The sequence below is a fragment of the Budorcas taxicolor genome, chromosome 8, assembly GCF_023091745.1.
Source record: "Budorcas taxicolor isolate Tak-1 chromosome 8, Takin1.1, whole genome shotgun sequence".
Taxonomy (NCBI): domain Eukaryota; kingdom Metazoa; phylum Chordata; class Mammalia; order Artiodactyla; family Bovidae; genus Budorcas; species Budorcas taxicolor.
In genome coordinates, this window is record NC_068917.1 from 116069141 (window position 1) to 116093227 (window position 24087).

The following is a 24087-nucleotide window of genomic DNA, read 5'->3' on the forward strand; positions in this document are numbered from 1 at the left end:
CGCGTGGTTCCTCAGCCTCATCGCTGCCACTGGCCGCCCTGGGGCTGATGCGCTGCCCGCATGACCCGCAGCCCACCAAGCTCTGGGCCCTGTCTGTCCTCTCCTCTGGCTCCTCGGCCTTATTTGTTCAGTCCCAGCAAGCCCAGCTACCCCGCAGATGCCCCACACAGATATAGGTCATGGTGCAGGCTAAATGTGATGGAGGAACTTTGAGGGATGTATCAGTGGACTGCTATTATTTGAGATATTACTTAGAGCATTTCCTCGGAGAAATGAACAGGAGTTCAAGATTGGAACCAGAAACCCCAGAGGAGGCTGCTGAACGGACACCACAGGGCTGATACTCCCTGGGCCAGACTGGAGGCGGGAGGAGGGAGAGATGCAGTCAGATTCTAAGCTGGAGGCTTGTGTTTGGTGCTGTGTACTGGGGGATGGCAAGGCACGAGAGAAACGTGGGCATCCCAGCTGGCCTGGGGTTTGAGAGTGAGCTCCTGCTGGATGGAGCCCACCTGGAAAGGATACTTGGGGAGCAGGCTGGAGAGGAGTTGGGCATCACTGTAACGTCTAAATGTGATTTATTTGAGATGCTGACTTGATTTCAATATTCAGTTAGTAATTGATACCCTGAGTCTGGCATTTCGGGAAAGGATTACCAGATATAAATGGTATTTAAAGTCACAGGCCTAGGGTTGAGTGTGAATAGAAAAGGATGGCGCCTTGGGGAGGCTGAGAGGACCGTAGCCTCCACCTCTTGGCTCATTCCTGGAGGCTGTTGACCGAAAGAGATGCACAGTGTGAGAGCTGAGAGTTCAGTTTATTTGGCGCAAAACGAGGAACGTAACCCAGCAGACGGTCGCGGAGGCACTGCTGAGGAGCTGCTCTGAAGAGATGGGGTGGGGAGGCCAATACTTCTGTTTCGCTGAAGGGGGTACCTGCAGTCAAGCACACATTTTGGCTGGAAGTTGCTGCTCGTCACAAGGAAGGGGTGTCTCCATTCATGATTTTAGTGCTCTTCTAGATATGAGAAAAGGCAAGAAATTGGGCTCTTAAAATCTTCTCCTGAAAATATCTAACTATCTGAAGGCCTGTTCCACCAGTTTTTCCAGAGCAGAGAGGGCTTTGTTCCTGATCTCCAGCCTGAACTCCCTTCAGGGTGTGTGGAAGGTCTGCACCTGCAGTGACCTAATCTGTAGAGTCAGATGACAAGTGACAATGTTGAGCTGGCAAGGTAGATGGAGTCAGCGTTAGCAGCCTTGGTGCTGCTGGCCCCTGGGCCTCACCCTCCAGGCGTGGGGTAGGGCTGTTCCTCACCCCTCAGCTCACCCGTGTTTTGTGTGGTCCAAGTGGTGAGGCTCTGCTTAGCTGCCCCAGGAAGGGATGGCCCGGAGCAGGGCTGGTGGGTGGGAGGGCTTCATGCCAAATCTCAGGCCTGGTCTAAGATTTCAGTTCCTCAAAGGGCTGTCTGTGTGCAATGATTTCAAGTGGAAACAGAGTTTAACGTTGATCTTGAAGAATGAATGGTATTTTAAGAGGTCAGAGGTCAGAGGTTGCCATTTTTTCCTGTAGGGCCAGCCAGCCAGTAGATCAGGCTTTGGCAGCCAAGAGGCAGAACTGTGTATTGACACACAAGAGAGAAAGCAACCTTCCACACGTTGTTATTGGTGACTGGGTTGTGGTGATAACGGAGCACTTCTGTAACCCAGGTGTACTGACGCGTGGACGGTGAGTCTCGTTGCGGGAGAACACTTTCGACTTGAGCTCACTGTTTAGTGCCCTTTATCATCACAGGTCACGAGTGTTTAGCTGTCAGCACTGATCTGTGATGAGATTTTACCTATTTCATCTTTGAAAGTGTGTTCTCCCCCGAAACATTCTTCTTTTGATTCATCTCTTTGCAACCAACCACTCTCACATCCGAGAAGGCAATGGGACCCCACTCAGTACTCTGGCCTGGAAAATCCCATGGTCGGAGGAGCCTGGTGGGCTGCAGTCCATGGGGTTGCTAAGGGTCGGACACAACTGAGCGACTTCACTTTCACTTTTCACTTTAATGCACTGGAGAAGGAAATGGCAACCCACTCCAGTGTTCTTGCCTGGAGAATGCCAGGGACGGGGGAGCCTGGTGGGCTGCCGTCTATGAGATCGCACAGAGTCGGACACGACTGAAGCGGCTGAGCAGCAGTAGCAGCGCTCTCACAGGCCATAGGAGACCAGGCGGCGGCTGGATTTGCCGAGTCCTCGGTGCTCTTGGCTCCGCACGCGGCCTTCAGCGTGTGCTCTGGGAGGACCAGCAGAGCTCATTTAGAGGGGCGATGCTGAGCTTCCTCAGGAAGGGTCAGGCGGGGTCAGCGAGTGGTGAGAGGTCATCTGGCAGAGCCTCCTGAGCCACAGGCCCAAGAAAGGCCCTCGGAGAACTCCGCACAGCCCCCTCCACTCAGAAACTGGAGCCCCCACGGGCTCTGAGGGTCCTGCCCCCGCCTCACCCAGATCCCACGCCTGCCAGTACCCCTGGGCACAGCTCCCAGAAGGGCCCAGCCTGGTGGAGCACAGCGCTCTGCGGTCTGCAGCTGAGCCTCACCTCCTCCAAGAAGGGCTGCGTCCTTGCACATGTCCCCCTTCAGAGCGAATGGTTCCCACAGTTAATTTCCCTGGTATACCTGCTGCCTGCCTCCACCTGCTGTCGGACTCGCCTGCTGCACCTCCTCCAGGTGAGCGGGAGGTTACAGCCCAGGAGCTGGCATAACTCAGGGGTCGGGAGAGCACAGGGAGGGCCCTCTGACATGAGGCTGTTTCCAGGTGCGGCCAAGATCATCTTTTCATCCATTTTAACATTTAATGAAAAGGCAAAAACCACACCTCTGCTTTCTTGAGGAAGGACTTGCAGATAGTCTGTTAGAAAAGCTATAGAATCAGAGCGGAAGACATTAACATGTGCATGTTGTATATACCTCCCCAAACCAACCGAGTGATTAGAATGTGTATAAAACAGGTCAAGTCTAGTTCTAAGTTAGAAAATAAAAATTGCAGATACTTTTCCACATTCTGTACCAGATGCCACGGAGAGATGACGAGTTTCAGCCGCAGCGAGCCCACAAATCGCGATTTCTTGCCACGATAAGAGTTATTTCCCCCTCATGCCCCAGGTCATGGGCAGCTCCCCGCAGCCAGTGAAGGAGAGCGTGGGGAAACACGCTGCCCCCGCTCTGGAGGACGGCGGCGCTGTGCTGCGCTGACGAGCACGCTTGTGGGTGGGAACTCCTGCCCAGCCGCGCACTCACCCAGCGTGCAGCTGATAGGAGCAAGGCTGCGTAAGAGAACAGAGGCCCGCCTAGTCGGGCGCAGTGTGCAGACTGGGGTGCCCTCGTCAGTTTTCCCCTCGTGTCCCGTGTGCCCTGCTGACTCCTGCAGGCTCAGCTCCTCCCTCCCTCGTCCTGATCACGGCAAGTGGGGCTGGCTTCCATCATGTCTTCACTCTGGCTGCGGTTTTCAGAGTCTGTTCACGGGGGGGTCAGCACTGTGTTGAAAACTTGTGAATGCCCCCAGCATATGCACTTTCTCTTGATCACTGCGGAATATCAAAAGCAGTTGTGTGTCTTTAGCCTGCTACTGGTGGCACTGGTGGCCAAGAACCCGCCTGCCAGCGCAGGAGACGAGAGAATCAAGGGCTCCACCCCTGGGTGGGGAAGGTCCCCTGGAGGAGGAAGTGGCAACCCGCTCCAGGGCTCCGGCCTGGAGAATCCCATGGACAGAGGAGCCTGGCGGGCTCCAGTCCCTAGGGTCACAAAGGGTCGGACACGACTGAAGCAAAGTAACACATTAATCAAGTCACGACTAACAGCTCCTTCTATAAAAGGCACTTTAAGGGCCCAAATGTCTACAGAAATACGTTCATTTGGAATTTTTCTAGGTTATATTTTTTTCTAAGACCTTTTAAATCCAGATTGTTTAACCAAAGCACTGATAATAGGAAATGTTTAAAAGTCACTAGAACATTGACAGACTTTTAAGTGGGTGTTTTAAGATTCCTTCCCTACTTGAAAATTATGTGCTTCTGAGAATTTGTCTGCGTGCGTCTTTGTGCTTTATACCCACCACTGAGAGTGACGGCAGAGCACTGAGAATTTCAGCCCCTCAGTATCTTGGTCCCATCAGCAAAGTGGGACAGTGTGATTTTAAATACACGACTGGGGAAGGAAGAGCGACTGTACATCAGTTCCTAAAGTTAAAATTTGAGGGTTGGCAATGATACACAGATGCATATACTAATAATTGAACATTCAGTGTGTAGCTACTCACCAAATCCCTGTCCTGTGAAGTGTGTGTGTGTGTGTGTGTGTGTGTGTGTGTCAAAACATGCCTGGGGAGGGGAGGCCGTCTGTACTCTTGTTTGTGTAAAATGTAAGGATATATTTTCACTTTTCTACACCTCTTCATACAAGACATGTTCATTGTGAGAGGTCACATTTTAAACAGAAGATAATGTATGGAGTAATTATTCATAATACACATTTTTAAACGGCTGGAGTCATGCATTTACACTACTACATTAAATATTTAATTGTACAATATTCAACTTACGCTGAGCAGTCTTTGTTATGTAATATTCATACATACAACATACAAAGGACTATTGAGAGTAACAGTTTACCTCCATGACTTACTATCCACAGTACAAGTCTCCAGCAAGCTTCCTATATAAGCCTTCCCCACACCCCACAGCAAGCATCATTATACTTTACTTTTATATAGAAATATTTATATAAACATTTACATAAGTGTGTGCTACCCTATATATCTTTTATGTAGCCTGCTTTTCCTCTCAATATTCATATTTTGCCATGTTGATACATGCAAGCCTGGTTTATTTGAAGTTCAGTATAGAATACAGTTGTAATACTGTACCAGACTAGGTATAGCCATCCTCCTCTTGAGCGGAATTGGTCTCCTGCTTTGAAAATGCTTGGTTTTGTGTGCTGCTCTTATTTTGCTATTGAAAGCATTGCCGCAGGGAACCTTCTCACACGTGCAGTGCTGGTTTCCTGGGCTGCATGACGAGCTACCAGGAACTGGTTGGCTCCCAGCAACAGGCAGGTTGTCTCCCAGGGGGGAGTCCTCCCGTGGGGAGTCAGCGGCTGCACCTGGAGGGCCCCACGTCTCCAGAAGGCCCGCCTCCTCCCCAGCCCTCGGGCTCCAGGCTGACGGCCGCACGGTGCAGCCTCCCCTTCTCTCCAGGTCTCACACTTTCTGTCTCCTTAAGGATAGTCATCCTGTGCTTAGGGACTGCCTGGGGAGTCTGGAGTGACTTAGTTACATCTGCAAAGGCCCTTTTTCCAATCAAGACCCCTTTCCAATTGAGACCTGGTGGACATGAATTTGGGGCCACCGTCCCGCCCAGCCACCAGCGTCTCTGTGAGCGCATCCAGGCGTGGAATTGGTGGGTCATCTCTGCTGTCCTTAGAGAGCTCCCACAGCAGCTGCCCTTCCTCAGGACCCACCAGTGGGCCACAGGCTTCCCTCCGTGCCCCTGCCCGGCCTGCACACGCGCGCCGGCAGGCTTCATTCACTGCTGCCCACCTAGAGGACGAGAGAGGATAATGCATTATGGCCTGGCTTTCACGTCCCTGGTCTCTTAGGAGTTCGATCCACTTTCCATGTATTTACTGGCCATGGTGGTCTCTTCTGTGGATTAGTAGTTGAATATTTTGCCTAATTTTCTATAGTAATTTCATATTTTTTGATATTAAAAGATCTTTATATATTCTTGATGTAGTACATATATACAGTGGAATATTACTCAGCCATAAAAAGGAATGAAATAATGTCATTTGCTACAACATAGTTGGACCTGGAGATTGTCACACTGAGTGAAGTAAGTCAGACAAACACAAATATCATATGATACCACTTATATGTGGAATCTAAGAAAAAGGTACAAATGAATTTATCTATAAAACAGAAATAGAGTTACAGACATAGGAAACAATCTCACGCTTACGGAACTTACGGGGTAGGGAGGGATAAACTGGGAGATTGGGGCTGGTGTCCACACATGACTGTGCATAAACTAGATGATAAGAGCCCGCTGTGTGGCTCAGGGAGCTCGGATTAAGGTGCTGTGATGGCCTATATGGGAAAAGAGCGGTGAGAAACCAATGACTGTGTGTGTGAGCGATTCTTCTGCACAGAAGAACCTAACACAGTGCTGGAAATCAACTATACTCCAATGAATTTTTTTTTTTAAAGGAAAAATTGAAGAAGCAAAATGTGCGGAACCAAAGATGGACTTTAAAAAGTCTACACGAAGAACTTTAAATTTTAAATAACAAAGGAAAAAATTCTAAGGATATGGTAGAGATACAAATTGAAAAATTCAATGATTTGTAATTATAATAAATCACCCATAAATTATATCAGTCATAATAAATGTAAATACATTTAAATTTATGTATTTTAAGTAAAATATCTATATATATTATGAGTTCTAAATCTCTGTCATTTATACTTATGACAAATATATTCCAGTCTGTGGCTTCTATTCTTATTTTTAAATGTATGTTGATATTACAACTTTTTACATTTCAATGTAGTTGAATATAGCTGTAGTTTCCCTTTATTTTGTGCCTTGTTTATACCATTCCTCCATCCTCGGATCATAAAGATATTCCCTATTCTTTTTATTCTAAAAGTACAAAGTTATGCTTTTAATATTTAGGCCTTCAGTTACATTGAATTTTTTGTATGATGTGGTGTTGTAATCTAATTTTATTTTGTTTTCCTTTGAATGACCCAGAGTTGTCCCAGAACAATTTATTAATCTACTGTGTCATCTCTGTCATATATTCTTAAATATATGAGTATATATGTTTATATGAATATTCCTTTCTTGCTTTTCTTGTGAATGTAGCATTGTTAATTAAGTGCTGTGGTTTATTCAATAAATTGTGTCATATATGTTTAAAATACTAGGTTCTAACTTCACATCCTATACAAACACAAGTTTGAAGTACGTCAAATATTTAATGTAAAATTAAAGCTCTGAAAGAAAATCTGAAATAATACTTGTATAACTTTTTTCTTAAAATAAGACTTCTAGTCACAATAATAGAAAGATGATAACGGTAGAAAGCCCAGAGAGATACTGCCACACAAATGAAAACAAATACTAAGAAACTATACATAAAAGTGTAAAAAACAAGAAGCTGAGATGGAAGCTTGCGACATGACTAAAATTATAGAGAAATGAGTATAGGACCAGAAAAATAGGCAAAGAGCACCAACAGAAAATATGAAAACAAGGTGAAACAAGTGAGGCACTGGCTGGCGGTGGATGAGCTCGGACACAAGCTCGCCGCCCTGTTCTGACGCGCCCACCTCGCCTCTGCCGCTCCCCTGGGGACAGTACACGTCTCATGGTGACACTTGGTGGGTCTAAGGTTGGAGAGTGTTTTTAGAAGATGATGATAATGGAAAAAAGCCTAAAAACTTTTTTTAAAGTCATTAATTCCAACTCCTAAGATTCTCTCAAGATAATTACTATCCAACAGTGGTATCAATAAAAGCTAAAAATGAAATAATCTACTTGTTTAACAACAGGAACCAACTGAAGCACACGCTAAATGCAGACAGCAGTACTGGTGAATATCAGGAGTCGGAGTGTCCTTTTTTTCTTCAGTATTTGCATACCTATACTTTTTCTGTTATTTTTACAACGCACTTATGCCTTATGCCATAATTTCTATTTGTTTTTTTTAAACTTTTCGTCTCAAAACTCATGGGCCTTTTACACTATGAATTTGAAAAGTAATTCTCCCATAATTTCTGGTTCTTGTATGGTCTGACTTTTGGCATTCTGAATCATTGATAGATTTGGAGTTCATGTAGTGTGACACTGCGGATGATTTTTTCCCCCAAAGGACGACTATTTATTGTGCAAGACAACTTTCCACATTTATTTGAGATGCAGTATTCATCACATATTAAATTCATTTGGGCCAATTTTTGAATTTTCTATTTTGTAAAATTGATTTTTCTGTCCATATTTGTATTACCAGGAGGTAACTTATTGAGGCTTTATAATATGTTAGATGGAGGTTTTCACCCTTATTTTTCCCGTTTCACACATTTTCTTCTAGTCTTTCTTGCTTATTTTTCCAAATGAATTTGAGGACTACTTTATTTAGTAAAAAAAAATACTTGTTAGACTTAAAAGAGGATATGAACTTGATTTCATTTTTTAAAAAGTAGAAAAACTATCATAAGAAAATTGAAAAGACAAATGACAAAGAGGAAATCAATGTAACTTGTATTCTAGAAAAAAGATTAATTCCTTTAATATATAAATCAATAAGAAACAGAGAAATACCCTCCCTAAATAGACAAGAAATATTTTTTAAAAAAGATTTGATGGAAATGGAAGGATATTAATATTCATCATAGAAGAACAAATTAAAAGTGCACTGAGAGCTTCAAATGAAGAAGCTGGTGTTGGAATTGCATTTGTGTAAACAGAAACTGGGGGAAATGTTTAGAGCATGTTTTTATACTGAATGCCAGCACACGGATCTAGGGCTCCTGAGGGGAGGGAAAACTGAGATGAAGGCCACGACTTCCCACTTTTCTGCTGGAAGCTGCAGCAGGGGAGAGAACCCACCTCAGCCTGAGTTCCTTCCAGACTGTTGCTGTTAAGTTGCTAAATCCTTTTAAGATCCTTTAGATCACCGTGATTTTAAATTTAAGATTTTTGAGAGTTTAAGGTTTCTCAATCTCAGAGTGAATTTAATTTATTAGGAAAAGAGAGATGAAATGATCACCAAGTAAGGATTTTCAATTTGTTTCCTTTGTCTGGTAGGATACAGTTTGTTAATGCTTAATTGTGTATGACAAAAATGAAATTATAACAAACTTCTAACTTCTATTTTGTAGTTTTTTTTCATTAAAATCACTTTTTTAATCTTTTAGTGAACAACCCTATACCTTCCAATTTGAAATCTGAAGCAAAAAAGGCTGCTAAAATTCTAAGAGAATTCACAGAAATAACTTCCAGAAATGGACCTGATAAGATCATCCCTGGTAGGTGAATAATATAAGTACTTTCCACTTCTACGTTTGCTCTGTTTCCCAAATTATCTTCTCCACCCTTGACTGCACCCAGGTCCTCAGACCACGCCTCTGCTCTGGGCCCGTCTTCCCCGCTGGGCTCTGGGCGGCCTCCTCTCCCACCTGCCTTCCTGCTCCTTTCTCCTTTTGTGAGTATCCTGTGTCCTTTGCCAGCGCCACTTCCCTCAAACTCACAGGTCTTGTCCTCAGTTTCTGAGGACTTTGCAAACTCACTAGCTAACTCATAAACAAATTTTAAATTTGTGTTTCTTTCTCTCTAGATAACATAGTTATACCTTACAGTGGTTTAAGAAGACTAATCAGTGATTTCCAGTACAACCAGAAATTTGTATTCCCGGGGTCCGAAACCTCAGTTCCTAAGCTCCCCCAGACCTGCTGAATCAGACTCCGTGATTCTCCGGTAGTCAGGCGGGCCACACCAGACCTGGTCCTGAGGCAAGCCTTTGGGAACCACTGTCTCTTTATTACTACTACCCATTGTTTCTAAAAGGTGTTTCAGAAAATACTTATTTGATGCTAAGAGACTCGTATGCAAACAAGCTTGGGCAGGCGAATTTCCCTTTTAGTGCAGGACTTTCATCCTTCTTTAAAGAAAGGAGTTTAATTTCTTAAGCTAGATTTTCTGAAGTTATTTAACAGGTCTTTAAATGTTTTTAAAAATTACAAATCTGTTGTTGTTATTATAATAATAATTGCTCTTATTTTGGCCTAGCCACTCCTCTCATCTTAAGAAAACAGGGCTTTTTAGAGCATTGATACTCAAAGTGCAGACTGGACAACATTTGGGCATCACCTGGGAGCTTGTTAGAACTGTAGGACCTCAGGCTCTTAGACCTAAGGAATCATAGTCTGCGTAATCACAAGGTCTCCGGTGAGGCACGTGCCTGTGAAAGTTTGAGAAGCACCGCACAGGACTCGAAGGAAATTCCACCAGGAAACCTGAGGTTTCTTAGCTCTGCTCTGAAGCAGGAGGCAGAAGATATCTCTTGGTATTTATCAGCTGCATGTCAGGCTAGCCCGACTTACAGATAAAGCGCGTTTCCTACCATAAAAATATCTGGGATATATGTCAGCTGCATGTCAGGCTAGCCCGACTTACAGATAAAGCGCGTTTCCTACCATAAAAATATCTGGGATATGTATCAGCTACATATCAGGCTAGCCCAACTTACAGATAAAGTGTATTTCCTACCATAAAAATATCTGGGATATATATCAGCTACATATCAGGCTAGCCCAACTTACAGATAAAGTGTATTTCCTACCATAAAAATATCTGGGTATGGATTATTTCTCAAGGATTTTGTCCAGCAGAATTCTGTCTTGCCTTTTCTTCCTCCAGTTAAAGGCCACCCAACTCCCTTTCACTGGCTGTCACTCAGAAAATGAAAATCTGTTTACGTAGGCGCCTTAAGAAGAGCTTGCTTCCGGGGTGTACAGACTGCGAGTGGAGGGGTGGGGGTGGGGGGCAGGCCGGCCCAGCTGCCAGGGGACCAAGCCTTGCCTATCCGTGGGACGCGGAGGGCGGGGCGCTCTGTTTACACTGAAACCCGGGAGCTCTGTTACGAAGCAGGAGATGAAGTCTCAAAGCGTCTAAAACAGAATGCCCAGACCTTTAGACCTCCGTGGCCGTGCGTCCGCAGCTTTCCGGTGTCAGGGCTCTGAGATGCGAGGCTGAATTTAGAGTCGATTTGCCATCGATGCATCTTAGTCACAGATGAAGAGCTAAGTGGACAATTATTTAGTGGTTATGGGTAGTTTACTGTCTCTGAACTTGGGTGGATAAGATATTAAAAACACACCTGACATTTGAAATGTGTTCATTAAAGAAATCTACCTTTGTTCTATTTAATGTTTCTGAACAGAGGCAGTCCTCACTGTAGAAGCGCCGAGAGCGGCCTGTGAGGTGCTGAGGATGTTCTGCCGGCTTGTGCCGCATAAACAAGGCTCCTGGCGTGTAATGAAACTGCCCGTTATCACTACCTTGTTCCACCCGTTGTAGAAGCGCCGAGAGCGGCCTGTGAGGTGCTGAGGATGTTCTGCCGGCATGTGCTGCATAAACCAGGCTCCCGACGTGTAATGAAACTACCCATTATCATTACCTTGTTACACCCGTTGGAACTGGAACTCAGGCACCCTTAGCAGGCCGCCCTCTGAACAGCATTCCTTCTAACCCTTGCTTCAGTACCAGCAGCTGCAGAGACAATCTGCGTGTCCCCCTCCTTGTGCCTTTGGTTCAATCATCTCTGAGGATCTGTTATTAAATTTTGAAATGGTATGCATAATTATATTCAAAATTTAGTGTCTCCTATGGATACATACAAAGACTTTTTTGTGTATTTGAGTGCACTATTTGGTTTGACTTCTTCAAAATTATATATGACTAAAATGATGATAAATTAAACTACCTTAAAAGTAGAATTGGGTTCCAAGAATAATTTCAGTCTTAAGGCTTCCTTTGTTATTTGAAAGATGTACTATTGTGTAAATAAATCCACCGAATAGTGAGACACTGTGTTTAGTGGGACCTATGTTAATAACCTTCCTTTTACGGAATGAACTTCCCTGAAATGTGAATAAACCGATATTTTGTAAATGGAATTATATTTTCAGTGCTTTGGTAGTTATGTGTTATTCAAATACTTATCAAATCATTTTATAAAGTTAAAAACCTTTTTTAAATGGCAGAATCATTAAATTTTTCTGGTTTTGAATCCAGGTTTTCATATTATGAGCAGGTGAGCCCAGTGATGTGGCTGTAAGCTCACTGCCACACACTGTGTATCAGCCACTGTAGGCCTTAATACTCTGTAGATCTTAATTTCTTTGAATAAATTAGAAAATTATACGTTATGTTCTAAATTAATTGAAATATCAAATTATTTGTCCTTCTACTAGACATCAGCATAGTCTCATCCCAGGCTCTCATTTCTTGTGGCCGTTGCAGACTTTCTGAGCACCTCTCCTGTCGGGTTAGGGCCACCAAAGGCTTCAGGCTCTCCTGGGGTGGATTCTCCCCAGTTACCTGTGCCACTAGGACCAGGGAGACCCGGGTCCCGCAGGCACAGCTCCGTGCCCAGGGCTGGCCCGTTGGGGTGCACACTGCCCTCCTCTTTTGCAGCGCACGTCATCGCCAAAGCCAAGGGCCTCGCGATCCTGTCGGTGATAAAGGCTGGCTTTCTGGTCACGGCGAGAGGAGGCAGCGGGGTCGTGCTGGCGCGCCTTCCGGATGGAAGTAAGTCAGCGGCCCTAAACGCGGGGGCGCGGAGAGCCCCCGCCTGGGTTCCGCTTCCGCCGAGAGCCGCGTCCCAGGGCGGGAGGCGGGCTTTCCCCGCCTCGGGTGGGCGGCTCCCCGGGTGCTCTCCGGCAGCCGCCCGCCGGGGGCCTCCCGGAACCCCGGAAGGTGCGCCTCCGCCTTTCCGTGTTTTCTCGTCCTGCCATGGAGCAGATACTAAACGTTGACATTATCTTTCTCTTGTCAAATACGCATTCTTATTCCTCAGCTTCAGGGTGCTGTTTTCTTCTGTTTTATGGAAGCTAAGGTGAAAGACCATTTGTAAGCTTCCCCCCCATTTTTCCTGTAGGAGACCTTAAAAACGGAAACATTTTAAAGAATATCCCTCCCCAGGGCAGAATCATATCAAGATCAGTATAATTTGGCTTTACTTTCTTGTATGAAATCTAATACCTGATTTTTCAGACATGACGTCAAAATGCATTTGCCTTGACTCTCAAGAGCCAACATTTATCACATTTGAAATGTGTGTAGGTATGTGTAAGGGGCTTCCTTCGCGACTCAGTTGGTAAAGAATCTGCCTGCGATGCAGGGGACCAGGGTTCGATTCCTGGGTTGGGAAGACGCCCTGGAGAAGCAAATGGCAGCTCCAGTATTCTTGCCTGGAGAATCCCACAGACAGAGAAACTTGGCAGGCTCTAGTCCATGGGGCCGCAAGAGTCAGACACGATTTAGCGACTAAACCGCCACCAGGCGTGTCATAACATCTAAAAGCCTTTTTATATGAATTGAACATTAGCTGTTCAGTTATATAATTGAACACACTTTTTTCTGTTACTGTGTTAATGTGTCGGGCTTCCCTTGTGGCTCAGCTGGTAAAGAATCCGCCTGCAATGCGGGAGGCCTGGGTTTGATCCCTGGGTTGGGAAGATCCCCTGGAGAAGGGAAAGGTTACCCACTCTAGTATGCTGCCCTGGAGAATTCCATGGACCATATAGTCCATGGGGTCGCAAAGAGTCTGACACAACTGAGCGACTTTCACTTCACTTCTGCTAATAGCTCTTTTTAGTGCCAATAATTTATTTTTCTGCCGAGAGAACATGGGCCATCCACTTGCAGTAGATAAATCTGGGCATTTGTGGGGTGCACAGCTCTGGAACGTGTGTCAGTGGGATTTACTGTCCCCTGTGAAGTGTCCCCACAGTAAATGAGAGTTGGCCTCTGAGTTTGTACTTCAGATTTCATAGCTCCAGACTTGGCTATGAAACAAAAATGACAAAATTCTCTTTTTCTCAAGAGAAGACACATTACCCAAATTTTCATAGGCAGGTTTTCAGCAGTACAACCAGACAAGTAGGCACATTCAAATTGAGTGCACTGTTAGGCTCCAGGTTTGCAAGAAGCCCCCCATCTTGCCCTGCAGGTCAGCACTGTGGTGGACAGGTGCCTGTCAGGAAAGAGGAGGAGCTATCCACCCTGGGGCTCCTCTCAGAACCTCAGGGGGACCCACCCACTGGTTTAAGTACCCAAGTTTCTCTCTCTCATCTTCCCAATTATCTGGTGGTCACTCTGCAGAGAGTATTTAAAAAACCAGCTGTTGGGGCAAGCGAATCCCCGCATCCTGGCCAGGTGGGTGGTCTTTAAACAGGGACAGTCCCTAACAGAGGAAGTGGAAAACAACTTTGGGGTTACGAGACATTAATTTACAGAGTCAAACCCCCCCCTAAGCACAGACAGATGAGTTCTGGATGCATTCAGGCACCAGCCTGTCATCCAGGATACATGACAGCAAGGGAAGCTAGGCTAAGGATGCCAGCGCACATCTTCCTGAAGTACTCATCAAGACCACCCCATCCCCCCAGTTACTTTTCTCTAGACTTGTTTAACATAATTGTGTCTACATCAGGAAATATGCACAAATTGTCCTGAAATGTACCATATCATGGCAAATGGAGTTATTTTACTTAGCTTCCAAATGTCAGGATATGTATCTTGTTAGAATTTTAATCAGCTTGAATTGATTATCTGTTTCTTGTGCTTCTACTAGGCACCAAGGGTGTCAAAACAGGATTTTGCCCTCAGAGACTTATAGAAACAGTTTAGTAGTATGTTACCGTTAGAAGTGATTATTTTGAATCCTTTTGCTCTCATATCTATGATAAAGTTCCAACTAAAGACTAGAATTCCAGCTCAATTATTTTGCAAAACATTATAAATAGTGATGAAATTATCAAATGCTATGCATAGTTAATCAGTGAGAATTCAGTAGTTTGGTATTATGCATATTTATAGGGAAAGATTGGAAAACATAGACTTGTAAGTCTATGAAGCTCATAATACATATCTAACACCTTTTAAACATTCGTGTCCGTCTCTGTGCGACCCCATAGACGGCAGCCCACCAGGCTCCCCCGTCCCTGGGATTCTTCAGGCAAGAACACTCGAGTGGGTTGCCATTTCCTTCTCCAGTGCATGAAAGTGATAAGTGAAAGTGAAGTCGCTCAGTTGTGTCCGACTCTTCATGACCCCATGGACTGCAACCTACCAGGCTCCTCTGTCCATGGGATTTTCTAGGCAAGAGTACCCGAGTGGGGTGCCATTGGCTTCTCCCATAATACATATCTAACACCTTTTAAACATTTTTAACTTAAAAAATTATATGTTTATTAAAGAACATTTAAAAACATAGGCAAAAATGCTAAAGTCTCATTATTTTAAAAACAAACACCATTCACATTTTAGCATCTTTCCTCTCTCTGTTTATATGCCGAGGAGTTTTATTGTTAGAGTAATTGCTTGTTTTTTCTATTAGAATGGTCTGCGCCTTCAGCCATCGGGATAGCTGGGCTTGGTGGCGGATTTGAACTAGGAATAGAGGTGAGTGAGTGACGTGTGTGTACAGTTGACTTATTCTCTGGAAGCAGCTGATACGTGAAAGGGGAGAGATTTGAGATTTCCTCCTGTTCTTGTTTCACCACCTGTGGAAATTGTTCCCCTTTACATTATTGAGTCTCGGCCTAAACTGTGTAACGTTTATCATCTGTCTCTCTTTCTTTCCTAACGTTTATCATCTGTCTTTCTTTCCTTGGCTGCAGAGTTCCTTCCATTTGCCATCTCACGTGTTCCCATCTCTAGCACATCTGAAGAGCAGTTATTCTCAGATCTGACAAAATCTAATTGGCAGCTTCTGGCTTCTGACAGCAGTCGTGGGGGCAAACAGCTTAACGTTATGTATCATCATTTGTGGCAAAATCCAGTTTGTGTTACTACTAATGTTCAAATTACTTCAAATTTTTAAAGTACAAATTGTCTTTGTATTATTTCGTTTTGTAACTTTGCTCTAATTATGGTTTCTATCAAGTGGACTAGAAATTGCACCAGCACACACGCCTTTTCAGAGGCCTCCAACAGCGAGCATCTGCATGGTGCTGATCTTTCATCTGTTGTTTCACTGCTGCTGCTGCTGCTGAGCCGCTTCCGTCGTGTCTGTCTCTGTGTGACCCCATAGACGGCAGCCCACCAGGCTCCCCTGTCCCTGGGATCCTCCAGGCAAGAACACTGGAGTGGGGTGCCATCTCCTTCTCCAACGCATGAAAGTGAAAAGTGAAAGTGAAGTCGTTCAGTCGTGTCTGACCCTCAGCGACCCCATGGACTGCAGCCTTCCAGGCTCCTCCGTCCGTGGGATTTTCCAGACAAGAGTGCTGGAGTGGGGTGCCATTGCCTTCTCCGTGTTTTACTGCTAGTGATTGGTAAATCAAATCTAATGTTCCCGAATTCTTCTCAAATTACAGCCAATTTCTTCCTAAGCTCTGCTTTTATGAATTTGCTCTTTTGCCATAGTTTAAAATGACCTTGGGCTTCCCAGGTGGTGCTGGTGGTAAAGAACCTGCCTGCCAGTACTGGTTAGACATAAGAGACGTGGGTTCAGTCCCTGGGTCAGGAAGATCTCCTGCAGTCCCTGGGTCAGGAAGATCTCCTGCAGTCCCTGGGTCAGGAAGATCTCCTACAGTCCCTGGGTCAGGAAGATCTCCTACAGTCCCTGGGTCAGGAAGATCTCCTGCAGAAGGAAGTGACAGTCTACTCCAGCATTCTTGCCTGGAGAATCCCGTGGACGGGGGAGCCTGGCAGGCTATAGTCCATGGAGTCCCAAAGTGTCGAACATGACTGAAGCGACTTAGAAACCACACACGAGGAATTATTTCCACTACTGGTTTTTTTTTTTCATTTTTATTTGACCTTTACTTGCTGCTGCATGAATCTGTATCATAAAAAGAGGAGTGTATTTCAGATTTGCTATGACAGCTGCTTTTTTGCTGTGTATTCAGTGAACCCAGGTCTCCAGCATTGCAGGCAGACGCTTCACCGTCTGAGCCATCAGGGAGGCCCTTACTTACAGTGAGATCGTAGCCTTCAGCACCATGGCGCTCGTATGCAAAGCGTGTTTTCAGCATCTGTTGTGCACCCTGCTCACACCTCCTGGCACTGCACCCACATGTCCCTGTTGTCACTGCCCTCTGACCCCAGATTTTGGGGCTCCATCTCGAATAACATTTACTTATATTTTCCATCTTTGGGAAATTTGGGGCTTCCCTGGCGGCTCAGATGTAAAGAATCTGCCTGTAATGCAGGAGACCTGGCTTCAACCCCTAGGTTGGGAAGATCCCCTGGAGAAGGGGATGGCTACCCACTCCAGTATTCTGGCCTGGAGAATTCCATTGACTGTATAGAGGAACCAGAGATCAAATTGCCAACATCCATAGGATCATTGAAAAAGCAAGAGAGTTCCTAAAAAAATCTACTTCTGCTTTATCGATGATGCCAAAGCCTTTGACTGTGTGCATCACAACAAACTGTGAAAAATTCTTAAAGAGATGGGAATACCAGACCACCTGACCTGCTTACTGAGAAATCTGTATGCAGGTCAAGAAGCAACAGTTAGAGCTGGACATAGAACAACAAACTGGCTCCAAATTGGCAAATGAGTACATCAAAACTGTATATTGTCATCCTGCTTATTTAACTTATATGCAGAGTACATCATGCGAAATGCCAGGCTGGATGAAGCACAAACTGGAATCAAGATTGCCAAGAGAAATGCCAGTAACCTCAGATATGCAGATGGTACCATCGTTATGGCAGAGAGTGAAGAAGAACTAAAGAGCCTCTTGATGAAAGTGAAAGTGGAGAGTGAAAAAGTTGGCTTAAAACTTAACATTCAGAAAACGAAGATCATGGCATCTGGTCCCATCACTTCATGGCAAATAGATGGGAAAACAATGGAAACAGTGACAGACTTTATTTTCTTGAGCTCCAAAATCACTGCAGATGGTGACTGCAGCCATGAAATTAAAAGACACTTGCTCCTTGGAAGAAAAGTTATGACCAAAAAGCAGAGACATTACTTTGCTGACAAAGGTTCATCTAGTCAAAGCTATGGTTTTTCCAGTAGTCATGTATGGATGTCAGAGCTGGACTATAAAGAAAGCTGAGCACTGAAGAATTGATGCTTTTGAACTGTCGTGTTGAGAGTCCCTTAGACTGCAAGGAGATCAAACCAGTCAATCCTAAAGGAAATCAGTCCTGAATATTCATTGGAAGGACTGATGCTGAAGCTGAAGCTCTAATACTTTGGCCACCTGATGGGAAGAACTGACTCATTTGAAAAGACCCTGATGCTGGGAAAGACTGAGGGCAGGAAGAGAAGGGGACGACAGAGGATGAGATGGTTGGATGGCATCACCGACTCGATGGACATGAGTTTGAGCAAGCTCCGGGAGTGGGTGGTGGACAGGGAGGCCTGGTGTGCTGCCGTCCATGGGGTCGCAAAGAGATGGACACAACTGAGTGACTGAACTGTGGAAGCTTTGAACACAGCTTAGCCTCGTGTCTGTATAGAAATTAACTCTAGAATTCTATTTAAACACCGTGCGTGGAAAATGCATGTTAACTTTGAAAAACGCCCACTTCACGTAGAGACCAGACTGTCCTGGGAGTTTGTGCCTCTTGAACATGACCCGACTTGGCTCCCCAAGCCCGGCTGTAAGGTTGGGGCCATCAGTCGCTTTCCAGTGCCAGGAAGAGGCCGAGCTGGTCCCCCAGGAAGCATCCCAGACCTGGACAGCAGTGTGTTTCCCTTCTGGGCGCGCCCCTGGGCCAGGATGAGTGAGGAAGCTGGTGGGCTGTTGGCCACGAGCCCACAGACCTCCTGCTGCTGGACGCCCTTGTTAGCCCAGCTCTGGTCCCAGTGACACAGCAGAGCCGTGGCCAGTGGGTGCTGAAGGCCCACGCCCCAGGGTCTGCAGCCCCCTGGGCTTCCTGGTCCTCTGTCTAGTGTTCTTCTTCCACCAGACACTTGCTGTTAATGAGGTAGAGGGCTTGACACAAGCTCCAGCCTGGAGAGTTTCTTGTCTGGCCCTTATCTGAATTGTGAGTCCTTTGTACCTGTGTCCTTAGATTGACCAAGTATCACCCACAAGTAGACACACAGAATAAGTCTGTTTCTTTAGAGCACTGGTGTCAGAGGTTCAGACTATCAAATATTTGTTGACTACTTTAATTATCTGCCATTCTGTTTTGGAGTGGAATAGTTAGCAATAATAGTTAATAGTCTCATAAAACGCTCACATATCTTCTTACAGAATCATTTCCATACCATAGTCATGAAGGATGTCATTGTGTAGATAACTGAGTTATGTGACCCCTCCGGTGGAGACAGCCAGAGAGTGACAGGCTGGTTATTCAGAGGGACGCCTCTGGCCCCAAACACAGTTATGAGTTGTTTGCAACCCTGGGTGCTGGTTCCCTCACGAGACATCTCGTCTTGGCCGCCTTTCACAGGCAAGGAGAGGGAGGCTCAGAGACGTCGAGCCCTGTGTGCTTGGTTCCAGGGCTGCTTCCAGTGCCCCATCTGGTCTGGCCTATAACTGCCGTCCCTGTAACATACTGTGGATTTGAGGGCACGCGTGAGGTAGGCAGGGTGCCTACCCCTTTGAGGGTATTTCAGTGCTGAGAGACACTCAGCCACATGCAGAGGTGGTGTATGGTTGTCTCTGATTGGTTCCCCTGGAGACAGAGCCTGAGATGGGACTCAGGGCACAGGTGATTTACTGAGAAAGTGTTCTCGGGGGGACTCTAAGGGGCCCAGGGAAGCAGACAGGGAAGGGGAAGCGTCTGGGCAAGGCTGTCGTCCCTCGTAAACTCACCATGGTCTGATGACAGGGAGAGGAGGCAAGTCCTAGGACAGAAGAGACCCAGCCAGTGTCTGGGGACGGCTGCTCTCACCACCTGTCAGTGTGAGGGCAGCTGAGTGCTGGGTGTGGGGCTGGAGGAGCCGGTGCTGCTCCTGCCTGTGGCCAGAGCCCTCTCCTGAGCCCAGGGCCCCAGGGGGTGTCCGCCCTCCGTGCTGCCTCCCACGGGTGGTGGCCCCTTCCATGCATGTGGGAATGTGGGCCTGACCACCAGGAAGTCTAGATCGGTCTCTGCTTTGGAATCTGGACCAGGATAAGACCACGAAGTCCTTCATAGGTTGTCATGTTTTGATAGGATTTGTAGGCCTTTATCAGCTTGGACATTAGTTAAATACACAGTCTGGCACTGGTCCACCTGAGACAGCTGCTGAGAATCCCAAAGTTGTATGACTTATGCAAACCCACCAAACACAACAACAACAACAGAAGTTTTAAAAGTCAGTGGAGTCAGGAAAGATAATGCGAAGAGCTGGTTTAAATGCTACTAATATTTTCTTTCCAGGACAATTATAGCAGAGGCCAAAGCTCTGAAAACCCCAACACCACAGATTACCCCATTGTTTGTCATTTACCAAAAGCCAGAATCCACACTGGGCCATCGAGTCTGATCAGCTTCGCCCAAGACTGTAACGTGAGAAAAACGGCTCAGTCTTTTCCAGGAGAATTTGGATGAACTCTTTTACTTTAATAATGAGAAAGGCTAGATCTAGGCTGAAGCTGAGAAGCTACTGTTAGAAATCAGAGTTCAGTATCTAAGTCCCCTAAGGTTGCTGCGCACGAGAGGATCTGTTGGTGTGAGGAGTGAGAGGCGCTGGGAGCCTCTCAAGTTTGGCTTGGATGTTGAGGCTGATGATGCCCCTGAGTGAGAGTGTGAAGCTTGTCACCCACAAGAGGAGGCTTTCCAGGGGAGTGGGGCAGACTTCTGAGCAGAACGGCTGGAGAGATGGAAAAAAAGACCGTCTGAGCTTCTGCAGAGGGTGGAGGAGGTGGGGCAGGTCTCACCAGAACCACGGGCGGAGCCCTGGGCTTTCTCCGCAGGTTGCCTGGATGCCGGGCTTCACCACAGGACTGCAGCGTCGGGGACTCGGGTCCTCGGTGGGTAAACGTCTGAGGGCAGAGGGCAGGGTGTGTGGGGCAGGGGGTCGGGGAGCCGTGGTCAGTAGCCCCTGAGAACACTTTTCCCTAGCTTTTCCTGTGTGACTTTTTAAATTCTTGTTTAAGAATTGGATTTAATTATAAAACTTTGGTTTTATTTACAAGTTAACTGTATCTTAATTCCAACTTGTTAAGAAGCCCTTGTCACATTCTCACCTGTCGGTCTTATGTGGCTTACGTGCTCCACTGCCCCCGCCTTCTTTCAGGAAATCCACCCTGCTTTCCACTCGAAGCTGTGGAAATAAGTAGAGAGCCATTGGCACTGTGGCTGCTCTTCAGACTGTGGAGCTTTGGGCCTGGCTCTCTGTCTAATTGGTCGTGTCGCCGAAGAACGCAGCGTTATCTTACTCTTATTCCAGGAGATCTGAATTGAGATTGGACATGAACTTAAAGGATTAATTTATTTTCTTCACTGACTCATAGTTGTGCCTGACTTTACTAAGACGCACCAAGCAGAAAGGGCCGTACTAACTGGAGCACCTACAGGGCCATGGCTGGAGGCTTAGTGACAGTGTCTACGCACTAAGCACCATGCAAAGTGATTCCATGTATATTTTCTTAAAAAATACACACAATTTGGTGATCAATCATTGGCAAAATTGCTTAACTTTGCATGAGAAATGCTAAATAATTCTATATCATTAAACACCACGCTCCTCAGAATTGTTCTTGTATAAAGTAAAAATAACAATTGATATGAGTCAGCGGTATGTTTTGCATGGGTCAATTAGGTGGCATATTAGGTCTGTCCTTCAGAACCTGAGTGTACTTTTTCATGAAGTGATTCAAATTAAACTGTATCAGGAATTCTACTAGGCCCTTCCAAGTACAATCACATTTGATAATAATTGGATTCTTCTGTCGATGAAGACATCTACTTGAAAAATGTAAAGAGCAGTGTAAATGAACTCATCTTCTAAGCATTAATCTGCTTGGCCTTTGCATATTTTGTTGAGATGTGACTATGCCAGGCTTTACAGATTATTTCAATTCATCTTTCAAACAGCTGTGTCTGTTCATGCACGTACACACATGCGTAAGAGCCGACTCTGGAAATGACTCTGATGCTGGAAAGACTGAAGGCAAAAAGGAGGGGGTGGCAGAGGATGAGATGGTTAAACAGCATCACCGATTCAGTGAACATAAATTTGAGCAAACTCAGGGAGACAGTGAAGGACAGGGGAGGCTAGCATGCTGCAGTCTGTGTGGTTGCCAAGAGTCGCACACAGTTTAGTGGCTGAACACCAACAGTGCACATGCCTGTGTGAGTACGTGTGCCTGTAAATGTGGGAACTACTATTATACCCATCTTACAGAGAAGGAGACTGAGGCTCTGAACTGCTCAGTTTGCCCACGGTCACGCAGTGTGCTCGAGAAGGAAATGGCAACCCACTCCAGCATTCTTGCCTGGAGAATCCCATGGACGAAGGAACCTGGCAGGCTACAGTCCAGGGGGTCGCAAAGAGTCGGACACGACCGAGCGACTAACACACACATACGGTGTGCAGGGGCATGAGTGGGGTTATCACCCAGATATCCAGCTACGCCTTCCTGCCTTCTGTTTTCTGGGCACGTAGCTCAGGGGGTGGGTCCTGTTGTGGACTTTAAGTATGAAAAGGCCAAAGGTACCTGCATCGGTCCTGGGACCCTGTCAGCCCTCTTGGTGGTCCTCCCCAGGAGTCTGGAGAATACACCCCCGGGCGTGTTCTCCCTCCAGCTTCGCTTTTATTGTGCTGGGAGGACGAACTGTGGTGACAGGCACAGCTAGGACCACAAGTCTTCCTCCTGACACCTCGCAGGTCTGTGCCGGTTGGGGTGGGGGGGCATGGGTGGGATCCAGACTCCGGACCCCCGACCTTCCGGCCTGCTCCTCACTCCCATTCTCCGGCTCAGCCTTCGCCGAGTGTTTAGTTTGAGAAAGTCCTTTGACCTTTCACACCTACCTGAGTGTGAGCCGGTCACTAGGACAGCCCACCCGGCCTCACTCACCCACGAGGCTGTGGAGAAGCTGGAGCGGCACCCCTGGCGGGCGCCCGGCCCCTCTCCTCACCTGGGGGACGGGGGCTGCCTAAGTCCTCAGCTGAAAGCAAAGCACAGCTCTGCTTTCGTGCTCTTTCTTTGCCCACATCGAGATTCTCGCTGCATGACATATCGCACGTTTGAGTTGTGATAAACACATTTTAAATGATACACGGGCGGGATTATTTTAAAATACATGGCTCTGCTTTTCAGGTATCGGACTTGGTGATAATTTTGAACTATGACAGAGCCGTAGAAGCTTTTGCAAAAGGTGGTAACCTAACACTTGGCGGGAACCTCACAGTGGCCGTTGGGCCCTTGGGAAGGTGAGTGCTCGAAACCCTTTCTGAGCAGCTGTGGACTGTAAAGACTTTAAAAACCATATTGTTTTGCATTAAGAGAAAATTGAATTAGAATGACACAAATTTGTGATCTGCACGTGTCCCAGAGGATCTTCCCAGGTGGAGCAGTGGTAAAGAATCCTCCTGCCAATGCAGGAGACAGCGAGACAAGGTCCCTGGATGCGGAAGGTCCCCTGAAGGAGGAGGTGGCCCCCACTCCAGGATTCTTGCCTGGGAATCCTGTGGACAGAGGAGACCGACGGGCTTCAGCCCACGGGGTCCAAAGAGTCGGACACGCCTGAGCACACACACATGCAGAGAGGGTTTGAGGTTGCTCACAAAAAAGAAACTTACAAAACACAGCCAGTGTAATAAAATGAGAAAAGTTGAAACTAACACATGTAAAAAGAAACTAAATTTTCAGCAATGCAGAATTAACGTAAAATTTATATATACGCTTTGAAGGAGCCTGGTCAAGTCAGTTTTAATTAACTGAGAAAGAGCAGCATTGATCAGGAAAAAAAAAAAGAAAAGCATTTTTCCAAACTACATTGTGAAAAATTGAAGTGGAAGTGTTTTACATGAGTGATGTTTACAATACTGTGGATTCCCCTTCCCTATTAATGAAGAACTATTCTTGAGTTAATTGAACAATTAAGTATTTTGAACTCAGACTGTTTGTAGAAGTTAGTAAAATCATCTAAAAATGTTTCTGAGTTCTATGGAGATACTCACAGTAAAAAGAACCACAGTCTTTTACTCTTGAGACGCACTTCCCTGTTTTGGTAAAAGAAGACAAAGTTAGAGAATCTCAGCTTACCTTGTGTTCTTCCCGTGTGTCACCTTGTCCTATAACCATCTTGCCTACTATGTCCTCTGAACCACCTTCAACACAGCTAGCTTAGGCCAGCAGGAAGTAAAATATAAAAGTGAAGCAGGTATAGAGCGAGATCCTTCTTTTGGGTTGGAAGTT

General features: G+C 46.0%; 1 protein-coding gene across 1 annotated transcript in view; it reads left to right on the plus strand.

Moving 5' to 3' along the window:
• The first annotated feature begins 2626 nt into the window (after positions 1-2626).
• Positions 2627-24087, plus strand: part of SH3YL1 (SH3 and SYLF domain containing 1) — a 48787-nt gene continuing 27326 nt past the window's right edge. Inside the window, exons 1-6 of the mRNA XM_052645264.1 lie at positions 2627-2708; positions 8959-9069; positions 12239-12352; positions 12818-12886; positions 15165-15229; positions 22987-23099. Coding sequence (XP_052501224.1) covers positions 2627-2708; positions 8959-9069; positions 12239-12352; positions 12818-12886; positions 15165-15229; positions 22987-23099 — 554 coding nt within the window. The remainder of the gene's footprint in view (positions 2709-8958; positions 9070-12238; positions 12353-12817; positions 12887-15164; positions 15230-22986; positions 23100-24087) is intronic.